The following is a 16,767-nucleotide window of genomic DNA, read 5'->3' on the forward strand; positions in this document are numbered from 1 at the left end:
CTTTCAGCAGATTACCCACAATTCAGTACACGTGACCTAATAGATCTTTCAGCAGATTACCCATAATTCAGTACATGTGAATTAATAGATCTGGTTGCCTATAGCTGCATTTTAATGTGTAGTTGTTTTTATTTCAGGATGAAACTCTCGTCCATTGTAGTTTGAATGAGTTAGAAGATGCTCACCTAACATTCCCTGTAGTGTTCCAGGACACAACCTATCAGGTGAGTCCTCTCATCTTGTAATGAGTCAAAGGTCATCCAATCAAATACACTATTTCATACTGCTCACCTAACATTCCCTGTAGTGTTCCAGGACACAACCTATCAGGTGAGTCCTCTCATCTTGTAATGAGTCAAAGGTCATCCAATCAAATACACTATTTCATACTGCTCACCTAACATTCCCTGTAGTGTTCCAGGTAGTAAGTGTTAATTTATTTGTTAGTCATGGATTCTATGAACCTTATGTTTGTTCTTGTGACAGGTATTTGTGAGGACAAGGCCGTTCTTCAAGGAATTCCTGGACAGAGTGTCTCAGCTATTTGAAGTCATCCTGTTCACTGCTTCAAAGAAAGTGTACGCTGATAAACTGTTCAACTTACTAGATCCTGAGAAGAAGTGGGTTAAGTAAGTTTCACCCTCATTTTATACCTTACCCCCCTACTCTTGCAAATGGATTAGACCACTAATAAAAGAGAATGGCGTAAACAAGTGATGTGAGAGTTTTGGTAGGAAGGACTATATTTTATTTTGTGAGATAGTATCACATATATCACCTCCAAACATTAGTACAGGATATAGTTTCTGGTTGTACTATTTATGTCATAGTCATGACAACACATTTATGTCAGTGGTTCTATGTCATCGTCATGACAACACATCTATGTCAGTGGTTCTATGTCATCGTCATGACAACACATTTATGTCAGTGGTTCTGTCATCGTCATGACAACACATTTATGTCAGTGGTTATATGTCATCATCATGACAACACATTTATGTCAGTGGTTCTATGTCATCGTCATGACAACACATTTATGTCAGTGGTTATATGTCATCGTCATGACAACACATTTTTGTCAGTGGTTCTATGTATTTGTCATGACATTTGTGTGCTATTTCTACATACAGATATCGGCTATTCAGAGAGCACTGTGTATGTGTACAGGGCAACTACATCAAAGACCTGTCAATACTTGGCAGAGATTTATCTAAAGTCATCATTGTGGACAACTCACCACAAGCATTTGGATATCAGGTATGTGACAATGCTCACATGCAAAGGGGTCTGGGTAACCAAGACTAGATTATTTGTAGTTGTAGTAATACCTGATACAGGGTGATTGGAAGGATAGCCTTCCTGTAAGGGTCTGGGTAACCAAGACTAGATTATTTGTAGTTGTGGTAATACCAATCTGATTAAAATCCGATGTGGTGAAAGCGGCTAGATGTCCTTATTTACCTCTATTCATCGTGTTGTGACGTTTGTTTTGTTCGGAGTGATCGCCGCCTTCCCACATCTGAACCGGTGTAATCTACAATCCCATTGAACGTGGACAATATTGTAAGGATTTTTCAACCAATCAGCACGTTTCTTTCAAAATCATTTAGATATACAGTTGCCACCACCGACGCATCGGGTCCTTAACATAATGCCAAGTTAAAGTTATCATGTTTAGTCTAACAGGCAGGGGGATTCTTGTCATATACACAGTGAAGCCTTTAGTAGGCACCCAGCCAGGCCGTAGTTACTCTTTGTATCATCATGTGCATTTGATCTTGAAGTAGACTTTCGACTTGAAGGAAATGGCACCATGTGTGTACACTGTATGAGCGAGTCAACTACTTATTTTATTATACATGGTTTTTATACATTTTATTTTATTATACAAACATAATTCCTGGGGGGGGGGGGGGGGGTAAGATTGTCGTTTTTCGCGTGCGTCAAAATCACTACAGCCTACAGGGATATTTAATTCATACTAAGATGGAATCAAAACAGGCAATTTTGCTACTCTTGAAAATGACAGTCAGAAACTTTGCCGACATACACGGAGTGAGATGCATGTTGTTCTAAAATAACCGTATGGCCAAGTAACCCAGCTGGCCAGGGAGTGATGTACAATTAATGAATGACAAAAACAACCAGTGCATGAATGCTGCGAAAACATGATTTTATTATTCACTCACACCTTAACAGAAGTTCCTGAATTCAAGAGACTGTTTTTCTGTTTGTCCGGTCATCACACGAACGCACGTGTCAACCAATTTCGTGCGACTAGGATCAATACTAGTAAGCGTACAACTCAAGCAAGTCATTACTGATTACACATTAGACATTACCTCATTTACTTGTACGACAACTCTTGGTTTTTAAAACGTCCTATATAGCTTTACGTTTTAGGATTACCTAATGCCAAATTCTAGACTAGACGGGTAGCTGTTTAGACACGATGCGATTCATAGCACACAAATATAAATACGGCACTCCACTACGTATACGTAGGTAACGTCATGTGATCTTGTCTGTCAACGAAAGTTAACGAAGGCACAGTATACGTGCACATGATCAGAGCCGATCGTTCAACAGTGTTCAATCGTAGTCGCAACTTTTAAAGGACGTACATTCATGATAATTGATTTGAATGGACGTTACCAAAATCCACCTACACGCAGGGATCTCCTCACGCTGGACGGCACCGGACGCTAGCGTCCGGGACTCAGTCTTGGCGACCACTACTCAAAGTTGCCGTCCACCACCTTCAATAGGTTACCATTCGACACCCCACACACACTCACTTTAATAATTGTACTTTCATTTTCTGCCCACATGGGCGTATCCATTTAAAAGATAATGAAGTATTAAAATGTCTTTGAGAAACGAACAATGTAGACGTGAACTGACAACAGCTGACGCTATACGTTATACATTGATATCTCGTGTACAGTGAGTACGTGTGAATTACATGGCAAACACGATGCTACAGACTTTCGACTACCATTCTTCAGCGTCATAAAAAAAGTATAACAGCCTCGTATACCTTTTATAAAGTGTTGACGTTGTGTCCGATCATTAGTTTTCTGTTCAATTTTACTCTGAAAACACTTTTAGTTAGTAGTTTGACATCGTACATCGCACGACGATGACAACATGTAATTTCCAAAATGGCGGGTGGTGACGTCACAAACTATCGCGATGTCTCATGTATCACGAGATTTCGTCTAAACGCAATGCGTATGTGTGGGTATACGCAACTTTTTAGAGCAATCGTCTTTGGATATTTAGTATGAAACAACTTTAGCTTTTCTGAGAAAACTAATCAAAAAATGTGATTTAAAAAAATCGATGTACAAAGATTGAGATTAGAGTTATAAATCTGTAGAGAAATAAAAGTTGGTTTTAACTTTTTTGTTAGCAACTTTGATCACACACCATGTACTTTGAGTGTACCATTAATTTATTAATTATGCAAATTAGCATGAATATTAATTAGTGTCCGGGACTACTCTCAAGCTGGGGAGAACCCTGCCTACACGAAGGTTCTAAGTTAGGCTATGTTGGGGTATAACGTGAAACTAATACGAATGTAAATCCGGAAATTACCGATGAGATGTCACATGTTTGACGTGACGTGAAGTGACCTCGAAAACTTGGACTAAATTGTCGTAGATAGCGTGGTATTGCGAATGTTTATTTCGGCACTAGCGACAAGTTGATCGTTCGACTGATGTTGATTCAATCCTTCTATTAACGTGAAAGTCAAAAGTTCGGTCGCCTGAAATAATTATTCAGCAATAGTTTAGTAATTCCAAACGGATTTGTAGATGTTTGTAGATGATAGTTGAAACATGCATGTCAAAGGCGTGGTCAACGTGTTCGTCACTGTCGCGGTGCGATGTCACAGTCAAAATCAACTTGTATAAATTACGGAAGCATGCGAATATATAGACTCGACATAAACAACTTGGAGGCTAAAAAGCATGAGAACTGGTAAATACAATTTCTAGTTGAAACTATGTTTTGCAGAGACAGTTAAATGTTTTACAATTTGAATTGCAATGTTGCTACCCAGTGAAAATGGTTACTTCATCCGATCTAATCTTTGGAATGGCCTTTAATGGGAAGTGGTGTCCTGCTGTTTGCAAAACATCCATTTCAATTTCTCCAGTGTTTGAAGCTGCCAACGTAACGATCGTCCTAATTGGCTATTCAAAAGCGCGAGATTTAAACGGGATTGTAGATTACACCGGTTCAGATGTGGGAAGGCGGCGATCACTCCGAACAAAACAAACGTCACAACACGATGAATAGAGGTAAATAAGGACATCTAGCCGCTTTCACCACATCGGATTTTAATCAGATTGTGGTAATACCTAATATGGGGTGATTGGAAGGATAGCCATCCTGTAAGGGTCTGGGTAACCAAGACTAGATTATTTATAGTTGTGGTAATACCTAATCTGGGGTGATTAGAAGGATAGCCTTCCTGTAAGGGTCTGGGTAACCAAGACTAGATTATTTGTAGTTGTGGTAATACCTAATATGGGGTGATTAGAAGGATAGCCTTCCTGTAAGGGTCTGGGTAACCAAGACTAGATTATTTGTAGTTGTGGTAATACCTAATATGGGGTGATTGGAAGGATAGCCATCCTGTAAGGGTCTGGGTAACCAAGACTAGATTATTTGTAGTTGTGGTAATACCTAATCTGGGGTGATTAGAAGGGTAGCCTTCCTGTAAGGGTCTGGGTAACCAAGACTAGATTATTTGTAGTTTTGGTAATACCTAATCTGGGGTGATTAGAAGGATAGCCTTCCTGTAAGGGTCTGGGTAACCAAGACTAGATTATTTGTAGTTGTAGTAATACCTAATCTGGGGTGATTAGAAGGATAGCCTTCCTGTAAGGGTCTGGGTAACCAAGACTAGATTATTTGTAGTTGTGGTAATACCTAATATAGGGTGATTAGAAGGATAGCCTTCCTGTAAGGGTCTGGGTAACCAAGACTAGATTATTTGTAGTTGTGGTAATACCTAATATAGGGTGATTAGAAGGATAGCCTTCCTGTAAGGGTCTGGGTAACCAAGACTAGATTATTTGTAGTTGTGGTAATACCTAATCTGGGGTGATTAGAAGGATAGCCTTCCTGTAAGGGTCTGGGTAACCAAGACTAGATTATTTGTAGTTGTGGTAATACCTAATCTGGGGTGATTAGAAGGATAGCCTTCCTGTAAGGGTCTGGGTAACCAAGACTAGATTATTTGTAGTTGTGGTAATACCTAATATGGGGTGATTAGAAGGATAGCCTTCCTGTAAGGGTCTGGGTAACCAAGACTAGATTATTTGTGTAGTTGTGGTAATACCTAATCTGTAGTGATTGGAAGGATAGCCTTCCTGTAAGGGTCTGGGTAACCAAGACTAGATTATTTGTAGTTATGGTAATACCTAATATGGGGTGATTGGAAGGATAGCCTTCCTGTAAGGGTCTGGGTAACCAAGACTAGATTATTTGTAGTTGTGGTAATACCTAATCTGAGGTGATTGGAAGGATAGCTTTCCTGTAAGGGTCTGGGTAACCAAAACTAGATTATTTGTAGTTGTGGTAATACCTAATATGGGGTGATTAGAAGGATAGCCTTCCTGTAAGGGTCTGGGTAACCAAGACTAGATTATTTGTAGTTGTGGTAATACCTAATATAGGGTGATTAGAAGGGTAGCCTTCCTGTAAGGGTCTGGGTAACCAAGACTAGATTATTTGTAGTTATGGTAATACCTAATATGGGGTGATTAGAAGGATAGCTTTCCTGTAAGGGTCTGGGTAACCAAGACTAGATTATTTGTAGTTGTAGTAATACCTAATATGGGGTGATTAGAAGGATAGCCTTCCTGTAAGGGTCTGGGTAACCAAGACTAGATTATTTGTAGTTGTGGTAATACCTAATCTGGGGTGATTGGAAGGATAGCCTTCCTGTAAGGGTCTGGGTAACCAAGACTAGATTATTTGTAGTTATGGTAATACCTAATATGGGGTGATTAGAAGGATAGCCTTCCTGTAAGGGTCTGGGTAACCAAGACTAGATTATTTGTAGTTATGGTAATACCTAATATGGGGTGATTAGAAGGGTAGCCTTCCTGTAAGGGTCTGGGTAACCAAGACTAGATTATTTGTAGTTGTGGTAATACCTAATCTGGGGTGATTGGAAGGATAGCCTTCCTGTAAGGGTCTGGGTAACCAAGACTAGATTATTTGTAGTTGTGGTAATACCTAATCTGTAGTGATTGGAAGGATAGCCTTCCTGTAAGGGTCTGGGTAACCAAGACTAGATTATTTGTAGTTGTGGTAATACCTAATCTGGGGTGATTAGAAGGATAGCCTTCCTGTAAGGGTCTGGGTAACCAAGACTAGATTATTTGTAGTTGTGGTAATACCTAATATGGGGTGATTAGAAGGATAGCCTTCCTGTAAGGGTCTGGGTAACCAAGACTAGATTATTTGTAGTTGTGGTAATACCTAATATAGGGTGATTAGAAGGGTAGCCTTCCTGTAAGGGTCTGGGTAACCAAGACTAGATTATTTGTAGTTATGGTAATACCTAATATGGGGTGATTAAAAGGATAGCCTTCCTGTAAGGGTCTGGGTAACCAAGACTAGATTATTTGTAGTTATGGTAATACCTAATATGGGGTGATTAAAAGGATAGCCTTCCTGTAAGGGTCTGGGTAACCAAGACTAGATTATTTGTAGTTATGGTAATACCTAATATGGGGTGATTAAAAGGATAGCCTTCCTGTAAGGGAAGGTAACCAAGACTAGATTATTTGTAGTTATGGTAATACCTAATATGGGGTGATTAGAAGGATAGCCTTCCTGTAAGGGTCTGGGTAACCAAGACTAGATTATTTGTAGTTGTGGTAATACCTAATATGGGGTGATTGGAAGGATAGCTTTCCTGTAAGGGTCTGGGTAACCAAGACTAGATTATTTGTAGTTGTGGTAATACCTAATATAGGGTGATTGGAAGGATAGCTTTCCTGTAAGGGTCTGGGTAACCAAGACTAGATTATTTGTAGTTGTAGTAATACCTAATATAGGGTGATTGGAAGGGGGTAGCCTTCCTGTAAGGGTCTGGGTAACCAAGACTAGATTATTTGTAGTTGTAGTAATACCTAATATAGGGTGATTAGAAGGATAGCTTTCCTGTAAGGGTCTGGGTAACCAAGACTAGATTATTTGTAGTTATGGTAATACCTAATATGGGGTGATTAGAAGGGTAGCCTTCCTGTAAGGGTCTGGGTAACCAAGACTAGATTATTTGTAGTTGTGGTAATACCTAATCTGGGGTGATTAGAAGGATAGCCTTCTTGTAAGGGTCTGGGTAACCAAGACTAGATTATTTGTAGTTGTGGTAATACCTAATATGGGGTGATTAGAAGGATAGCCTTCCTGTAAGGGTCTGGGTAACCAAGACTAGATTATTTGTAGTTGTGGTAATACCTAATATAGGGTGATTAAAAGGATAGCCATCCTGTAAGGGTCTGGGTAACCAAGACTAGATTATTTGTAGTTGTGGTAATACCTAATCTGTAGTGATTGGAAGGATAGCTTTCCTGTAAGGGTCTGGGTAACCAAGACTAGATTATTTGTAGTTGTGGTAATACCTAATCTGGGGTGATTGGAAGGGGGTAGCCTTCCTGTAAGGGTCTGGGTAACCAAGACTAGATTATTTGTAGTTGTGGTAATACCTAATCTGGGGTGATTGGAAGGATAGCCTTCCTGTAAGGGTCTGGGTAACCAAGACTAGATTATTTGTAGTTGTGGTAATACCTAATCTGTAGTGATTGGAAGGATAGCCTTCCTGTAAGGGTCTGGGTAACCAAGACTAGATTATTTGTAGTTGTGGTAATACCTAATCTGTAGTGATTGGAAGGATAGCTTTCCTGTAAGGGTCTGGGTAACCAAGACTAGATTATTTGTAGTTGTGGTAATACCTAATATGGGGTGATTAGAAGGATAGCCTTCCTGTAAGGGTCTGGGTAACCAAGACTAGATTATTTGTAGTTGTGGTAATACCTAATCTGTAGTGATTGGAAGGATAGCTTTCCTGTAAGGGTCTGGGTAACCAAGACTAGATTATTTGTAGTTGTGGTAATACCTAATCTGTAGTGATTGGAAGGATAGCTTTCCTGTAAGGGTCTGGGTAACCAAGACTAGATTATTTGTAGTTGTGGTAATACCTAATATAGGGTGATTAGAAGGATAGCTTTACTGTAAGGGTCTGGGTAACCAAGACTAGATTATTTGTAGTTGTGGTAATACCTAATCTGTAGTGATTGGAAGGATAGCCTTCCTGTAAGGGTCTGGGTAACCAAGACTAGATTATTTGTAGTTGTGGTAATACCTAATCTGTAGTGATTGGAAGGATAGCCTTCCTGTAAGGGTCTGGGTAACCAAGACTAGATTATTTGTAGTTGTGGTAATACCTAATATGGGGTGATTGGAAGGATAGCCATCCTGTAAGGGTCTGGGTAACCAAGACTAGATTATTTGTAGTTGTGGTAATACCTAATATGGGGTGATTAGAAGGATAGCCTTCCTGTAAGGGTCTGGGTAACCAAGACTAGATTATTTGTAGTTGTGGTAATACCTAATATGGGGTGATTAGAAGGATAGCCTTCCTGTAAGGGTCTGGGTAACCAAGACTAGATTATTTGTAGTTGTGGTAATACCTAATCTGGGGTGATTAGAAGGATAGCTTTCCTGTAAGGGTCTGGGTAACCAAGACTAGATTATTTGTAGTTGTGGTAATACCTAATATGGGGTGATTAGAAGGATAGCCTTCCTGTAAGGGTCTGGGTAACCAAGACTAGATTATTTGTAGTTGTGGTAATACCTAATCTGTAGTGATTGGAAGGATAGCCTTCCTGTAAGGGTCTGGGTAACCAAGACTAGATTATTTGTAGTTGTGGTAATACCTAATCTGGGGTGATTAGAAGGATAGCCTTCCTGTAAGGGTCTGGGTAACCAAGACTAGATTATTTGTAGTTTTGGTAATACCTAATCTGGGGTGATTAGAAGGATAGCTTTCCTGTAAGGGTCTGGGTAACCAAGACTAGATTATTTGTAGTTGTGGTAATACCTAATCTGGGGTGATTAGAAGGATAGCCTTCTGACATTAATCTTACATTGTGTGTTGTTTTCAGTTGACTAATGGTATACCCATTGAGAGTTGGTTTGTTGATAAATCAGACAGAGAACTCATTAAACTGGTTCCTTTCTTGGAGGAGGTCGTACAATTGGTAAGATAGCCCTCATATCAATCACTATCATAGTTTATCAATTTAGTTGATTTACAGTAGACAAGGTACGTATCAGATGTGATACCTAGTCAGATGTGATAAAGTACTTATCAAATACAATACTTATCAGATGTGATACAATACTTATCAGATACAATACTTACGTTATCAGATGAGATACACTACTTATCAGATGTCATATTTCTTATTTTCAGAAGGAGGATGTCCGACCACATATCCGAGAGAGGTATCGCATGCATGAATTGTTACCACCGGACTAAACCGTGACTCCCCTAAATGTATTGTACCAAAAATATATATAAATATATCTAACCAGGTTCTGTAATTCAGACATTCTTATTCTTTAGTTTATTGTTTTTCAAATCATGCCAGCATAAAACTGTTGTGTGGTTAGACCACCAGAAAAAAAAGAAATCAAACGAGAAATACACTAATGATTTCTCACTGAAATAATTCAACTGCTGAGATTTCACTAAATTGCTGCAAATTTATGTCCCCTCTTTTAAATATCACCCTTGTAATGAAATAGTTTAGTCTACAAGACAAAAGGATGTTCTATTTGATGTCATGTTGACAGGGGTGATCCTACTTTGATGGGATACTGCCGATATGTTTTCCCCAGTCTTTCAATTTTGTGTGATATGTTTATTTTCTCTGCTTACATTTTAAGCTTTTAATCCTGTAATTCTCTTAATCTGATTTTTAATCCAGTTTTTAATTTATTTTGAAGACTTAATGGTAGCTTGTAATTGGAGATTGTCAATAATTAAATCATATTTTACTGTCTCTATCATCTACATGGTCCTTGACAACCATGGCTTCCTGCAAATTTGATGATATCTATTTTGGCAACTGAAATTAATTTTAATGTTTTCCATATCAAGATGTTGCTACTTTCAATCAGCAGTATGTTGGCCATCCAAATTAATTCTATGTTTACCAGACTAATTCCACATTACTTTTAATCTGAAGCGTGAATGAATGGCCATTCAAATCTTTTTACGTATACGGACTCCAAGGCTTTGTTACTTTTTAACCCAGGCCATAAATCCTATCAGTACTCGTCATGTGATCACAAGTTCAAAGGTCATAACATAAAGGTTGTAGGTCATCGTATTTTGTTGGTGATTGCTTGGTAACTACCTGCCTGTGCTTTGCCAGTTAGATCCCTAGGTTTATGGTTATATTAGCAAATCAAATGAAGACCTGCATGTCACCTGACCAAGTTGTCTAATCAAATTACCAATGTGATATGTCACATGATAAATTTTGTCCAATCATGTCTTTGATTTGAGTGTTGCTGTTATTGTTGAGTGTATAAATTCTTAAGTTTAATAATTAATATTTGCAACTCTGCATTTCACATACTTGTCTTCATTCACCTCAGTAAACAGTATACTTGACCTGTGACAGGTCAAAGTTGAAAGGTCACCCACATTTATTCAAGGATCAAATGAAGTCTAAAATGATTTGTTGGTAACTGAAAAATAAATTCTGTTTGGTAGATGGCCTCTGATGTAACCATGCCAACTAACCTTGTTAGCCAGTGTGTTAGGTGACCTTTGCCTCTACCATGGCAACAAGTCATGTGACTATTGAATCCAATATGGTAGGTGACCGTCGGTATGGCAACTAGTCTTGTAATGTAGTTGAATATTGAATAGAAAGCCGCTACATTTTTTCATTACAAAATGTTGATAATCTAAATTGGTGTGAAAGTGTTATATTATTAGACCTGTACAGACATCACTAGAAATGTGTATATATTAAACATATTTCATTGTCTGCAAAATTTTGAAATCGGAAAGACGATTTACAGAGGAAGAGTTCTTCCCTTGAAATTTACTCTACACACATTTTTAGCATAACTGAACTGATCAGGTTCAGTAGTGCTATATGCATGGCAAAGTGTCTGTCTGTCTGTCTGTCTGTCTGTCTGTCTGTCTCTGTGTGTGTGTCTGTCTGTCTGTCTGTCTGTCTGTGTGTTTGTGTGTGTGTGTGTCTGTCTGTGTGTGTGTGTGTGTGTGTGTGTGTGTGTGTGTGTGTGTGTGTGGATTACTTAAACTCAAACCTGCCAGATCAATTGACTTGGTATTTGGTGGGGACATTACTTTTGGTGTCTAGTTGGGAAATTGTTCAATGCAAACTGATTGCATCATAGGTATGTGATATGGGTCAAAAATGTCATTTTTGGTCAAAAACTTAAACTCAAAAACTACTGAGCAGATTGGTCTGAAATTTGGTGAGAATGTTCTTATGGGGATGTAAAGTAAGTAAGATTTGTTCATGATATGATGATTCCATCAGTATCTCACAAAGATAACATGAGGGATTCATAGACAAGTGAATAACATTGAAAAAAATGTATGAAAATATGCCTACCAATATGACCATGCCTATAGCAACAGACAAATGAACACACATTGCAAAGATAACAACAGGGTTGGATAGGCAACTGGATAACCATTCAGCAAATGAACACCTATACCTAGCATGTGAGTAAACATTTTTTAAAAACTGTACAGTTGTGCTACAATGCCATTGGTGGTATTGTTAAGTGAGAATTTATCATTGACATGTGTTTAATTTTCCCTTACATTTCATCTCATAGTAAGCAATAATTGATGAAAATATTGACAAATTTTGCAGATTTTGACATTTATGTTTACAATGTCGTATTCTACAGATTTAAACACTTTGTTTATAAACTGTCGTATTCTACAGATTTAAACACTTTGTTTATAAACTGTTGTATTCTGCAGATTTAAACACTTTGTTTATAAACTGTCGTATTCTGCAGATTTAAACACTTTGTTTATAAACTGTCGTATTCTGCAGATTTAAACACTTTGTTTGTAAACTGTCTATGTGCAATCATGGTTCAATTTTCACTATTTTTATCAACAAATTATTTCTTGTGTGTAATAGGCTACTCACAATTTTTAGATTGGTGATTTTAAAACGTACAGAATTTATTGCGTATATATAAAGACCACTCTTTTCTCATAGTTTGGAAATATCTGTTGCCTTGGCAACAGTAAAGTTGTGTATTTTCAGTACAAGGCAGAGGACTATTTTTAGAGAAGGTGACATTTTGAAATTATTGATAGATTAGTTAAAATAGTGTGTACTGTATATACTTGTGTAAACAAAATCAGAAAGTTTTGTGTTCTCATTGTCTGTACCTTGAGGTATGTTCTCATTGTCTGTACCTTGAGGTATGTTCTCATTGTCTGTACCTTGAGGTATGTTCTCATTGTCTGTACCTTGAGGTATGTTCTCATTGTCTGTACCTTGAGGTATGTTCTCATTGTCTGTACCTTGAGGTATGTTCTCATTGTCTGTACCTTGAGGTCTGTTCTCATTGTCTGTACCTTGAGGTCTGTTCTCATTGTCTGTACCTTGAGGTCTGTTCTCATTGTCTGTACCTTGAGGTGTGTTTAGACTTCATAATCTTAGTAGCTTACTTCAAATGACCCCAATATGTTGTAACTTTGTCACCATCATTCATTGACCATTCCCTGATCATCCACTGACTAATTGCTGATATTTGCTTATCATGCAATTTACAAGCCTTTAATGATCTTGACATCAATATTGATAGATCTTCCAATCATGTGCTGGCCATCCTGTGATCATGTGCTGACCATCCTGTGATCAGTGCTGACCATCCTGTGATCTTTTGCTGACCGTTTAACATCACTGTTAGCATGATGTAGGTCTACTCTGACACAGAAGACGAGGTAATTGGCCACTTTACACCTTAACTATAAAACTCATCTTTATACATAATTTCTTCATCAAGAAACAAAAACTAGACATGCTTCATGTCTCCCTAGCTCTTCATCAATTAACAAACAAGTAACATTTTCCCCTCTAGCTGACCTACATTGCAGTGTCCCATACTTTTGATTCCCTAGTCTAGTGTTCAGAATCAGTAAGTGCTTGGGTCTGTATGTTGCCCCCTAGTCTAGTGTTCAGAATCAGTAAGTGCTTGGGTCTGTATGTTGCCCCCTAGTCTAGTGTTCAGAATCAGTAAGTGCTTGGGTCTGTATGTTGCCCCCTAGTCTAGTGTTCAGAATCAGTAAGTGCTTGGGTCTGTATGTTGCCCCCTAGTCTAGTGTTCAGAATCAGTAAGTGCTTGGGTCTGTATGTTGGGTCTAAAACAATTGATTTTATTCTGTGTGTGTTGTTGCTACCAAGGTCTACAATGAAGAACACAAAACTTTCATCTTCAAATACTTGTATATGTTGTAGTTTTAGTTTCCATCCAGGGCTTTATAGTTTTGTTTTCTCAATATCAACTGAAATCACTGTGAAATATTACTTGTAAATTGATATTAGGCCGTCACTTTCAACCAGAAACCAGTTCAAATTGTCGCCCTCACAGTCAGAAGTGAGAAATGAAACTTCAATGTGACATACCCAGTCAGTCATAGAAATTAAACTTTAGTGTGTTGCCCTCACAGTCAGATGTGAGAAATGAAATATTTAATGGTTTGTAGCAACAGTTTTGTTTGTTGCCAGACTTGTCCACCTTGAAATAACTGCTGGAGCAACTTCTGAGAACCCCATTTCTGATAATGAAAGCTTTTCATGGAAAGTATTGATTAGAAATTTTGATTTGTCGTCAATCTGTACAGTGACAGTCAATACATGTGACTTGTCACACATCAAGATTGACAGATTTTTGTGAGAAATATTGAAATGACAGTTATCAATTGTTCTCTATGTTGTAATTTTATTCGCAAGGTTTGTGACTCTTTCATTTCATTCACTCCACTTTCACTTCCAACTAGAGGGGCACTCACTTTCTCTTCTCACTGTGTGGCCGTGGACACCACTTCCACACCTGACTGAGAGGGCACTCACCATATTTTCTTTTCTGACTGTGAGGGCATACTAACAATTCTGACATGAAAATTTTCTATATCTACTATATTCACTTAATAATAGTTCTCATCGTTGATTTCAATCCTTTTTTTCTGTTTCTGTAAAATTGTACATGTTCCAGTTATTGCTTTATGTATTTCAAAAGTTATAATAGAATTGAGAATAAAAATATGAAATATCAAATTTATTGTTGTTTTTGTGAGTGATGGTTGATAATGTGCATGTCAACATAAGTTATTATAGTACAGATATTAACAGGAGTGTCTATATAAGTAATTACAGTACAGATATTAACAGGAGTGTCTATATAAGTTATTACAGTACAGATATTAACAGGAGTGTCTATATAAGTTATTACAGTACAGATATTAACAGGAGTGTCTATATAAGTTATTACAGTACAGATATTAACAGGAGTGTCTGTATAAGTTATTACAGTACAGATATTAACAGGAGTGTCTATATAAGTTATTACAGTACAGATATTAACAGGAGTGTCTATATAAGTTATTACAGTATGGATATTAACAGGAGTGTCTGTATAAGTTATTACAGTACAGATATTAACAGGAGTGTCTGTATAAGTTATTACAGTACAGATATTAACAGGAGTGTCTATATAAGTTATTACAGTACAGATATTAACAGGAGTGTCTATATAAGTTATTACAGTACAGATATTAATAGGAGTGTCTATATAAGTTATTACAGTACAGATATTAACAGGAGTGTCTATATAAGTTATTACAGTACAGATATTAACAGGAGTGTCTGTATAAGTTATTACAGTACAGATATTAACAGGAGTGTCTATATAAGTTATTACAGTATGGATATTAACAGGAGTGTCTATATAAGTTATTACAGTACAGATATTAACAGGAGTGTCTGTATAAGTTATTACAGTACAGATATTAACAGGAGTGTCTATATAAGTTATTACAGTACAGATATTAACAGGAGTGTCTATATAAGTTATTACAGTACAGATATTAACAGGAGTGTCTATATAAGTTATTACAGTACAGATATTAACAGGAATGTCTATATAAGTTATTACAGTACAGATATTAACAGGAGTGTCTATATAAGTTATTACAGTACAGATATTAACAGGAGTGTCTGTATAAGTTATTACAGTACAGATATTAACAGGAGTGTCTATATAAGTTATTACAGTGCAGATATTAACAGGAGTGTCTATATAAGTTATTACAGTACAGATATTAACAGGAGTGTCTGTATAAGTTATTACAGTACAGATATTAACAGGAGTGTCTGTATAAGTTATTACAGTACAGATATTAACAGGAGTGTCTGTATAAGTTATTACAGTACAGATATTAACAGGAGTGTCTATATAAGTTATTACAGTACAGATATTAACAGGAGTGTCTATATAAGTTATTACAGTGCAGATATTAACAGGAGTGTCTATATAAGTTATTACAGTACAGATATTAACAGGAGTGTCTATATAAGTTATTACAGTACAGATATTAACAGGAGTGTCTGTATAAGTTATTACAGTACAGATATTATCAGGAGTGTCTATATAAGTTATTACAGTACAGATATTAACAGGAGTGTCTATATAAGTTATTACAGTATGGATATTAACAGGAGTGTCTATATAAGTTATTACAGTACAGATATTAACAGGAGTGTCTGTATAAGTTATTACAGTACAGATATTAACAGGAGTGTCTGTATAAGTTATTACAGTATGGATATTAACAGGAGTGTCTGTATTAGTTATTACAGTACAGATATTAACAGGAGTGTCTATATAAGTTATTACAGTACAGATATTAACAGGAGTGTCTATATAAGTTATTACAGTATGGATATTAACAGGAGTGTCTATATAAGTTATTACAGTACAGATATTAACAGGAGTGTCTGTATAAGTTATTACAGTACAGATATTAACAGGAGTGTCTATATAAGTTATTACAGTACAGATATTAACAGGAGTGTCAATATAAGTTATTACAGTACAGATATTAACAGGAGTGTCTGTATAAGTTATTACAGTACAGATATTAACAGGAGTGTCTATATAAGTTATTACAGTACAGATATTAACAGGAGTGTCTGTATAAGTTATTACAGTACAGATATTAACAGGAGTGTCTATATAAGTTATTACAGTACAGATATTAACAGGAGTGTCTATATAAGTTATTACAGTACAGATATTAACAGGAGTGTCTATATAAGTTATTACAGTACAGATATTAACAGGAGTGTCTATATAAGTTATTACAGTACAGATATTAACAGGAGTGTCTGTATAAGTTATTACAGTATGGTTATTAACAGGAGTGTCTATATAAGTTATTACAGTACAGATATTAACAGGAGTGTCTATATAAGTTATTACAGTATGGATATTAACAGGAGTGTCTATATAAGTTATTACAGTATGGATATTAACAGGAGTGTCTATATAAGTTATTACAGTACAGATATTAACAGGAGTGTCTATATAAGTTATTACAGTACAGATATTAACAGGAGTGTCTATATAAGTTATTACAGTACAGATATTAAC

General features: G+C 36.8%; 1 protein-coding gene across 1 annotated transcript in view; it reads left to right on the plus strand.

Annotated features, from left to right (window-relative positions):
* Window positions 1-11,308, plus strand: part of LOC144449942 (CTD small phosphatase-like protein 2-B) — a 37,964-nt gene extending 26,656 nt beyond the window's left edge. Inside the window, exons 9-13 of the mRNA XM_078140497.1 lie at window positions 138-224; window positions 487-629; window positions 1,134-1,260; window positions 9,201-9,296; window positions 9,512-11,308. Of these exons, the coding sequence (XP_077996623.1) occupies window positions 138-224; window positions 487-629; window positions 1,134-1,260; window positions 9,201-9,296; window positions 9,512-9,577 (519 nt within the window). The 3' untranslated portion in view covers window positions 9,578-11,308. The remainder of the gene's footprint in view (window positions 1-137; window positions 225-486; window positions 630-1,133; window positions 1,261-9,200; window positions 9,297-9,511) is intronic.
* The last annotated feature ends 5,459 nt before the right edge of the window (window positions 11,309-16,767 follow it).

Source organism: Glandiceps talaboti, chromosome 19, assembly GCF_964340395.1.
Source record: "Glandiceps talaboti chromosome 19, keGlaTala1.1, whole genome shotgun sequence".
Taxonomy (NCBI): Eukaryota; Metazoa; Hemichordata; class Enteropneusta; family Spengelidae; genus Glandiceps; species Glandiceps talaboti.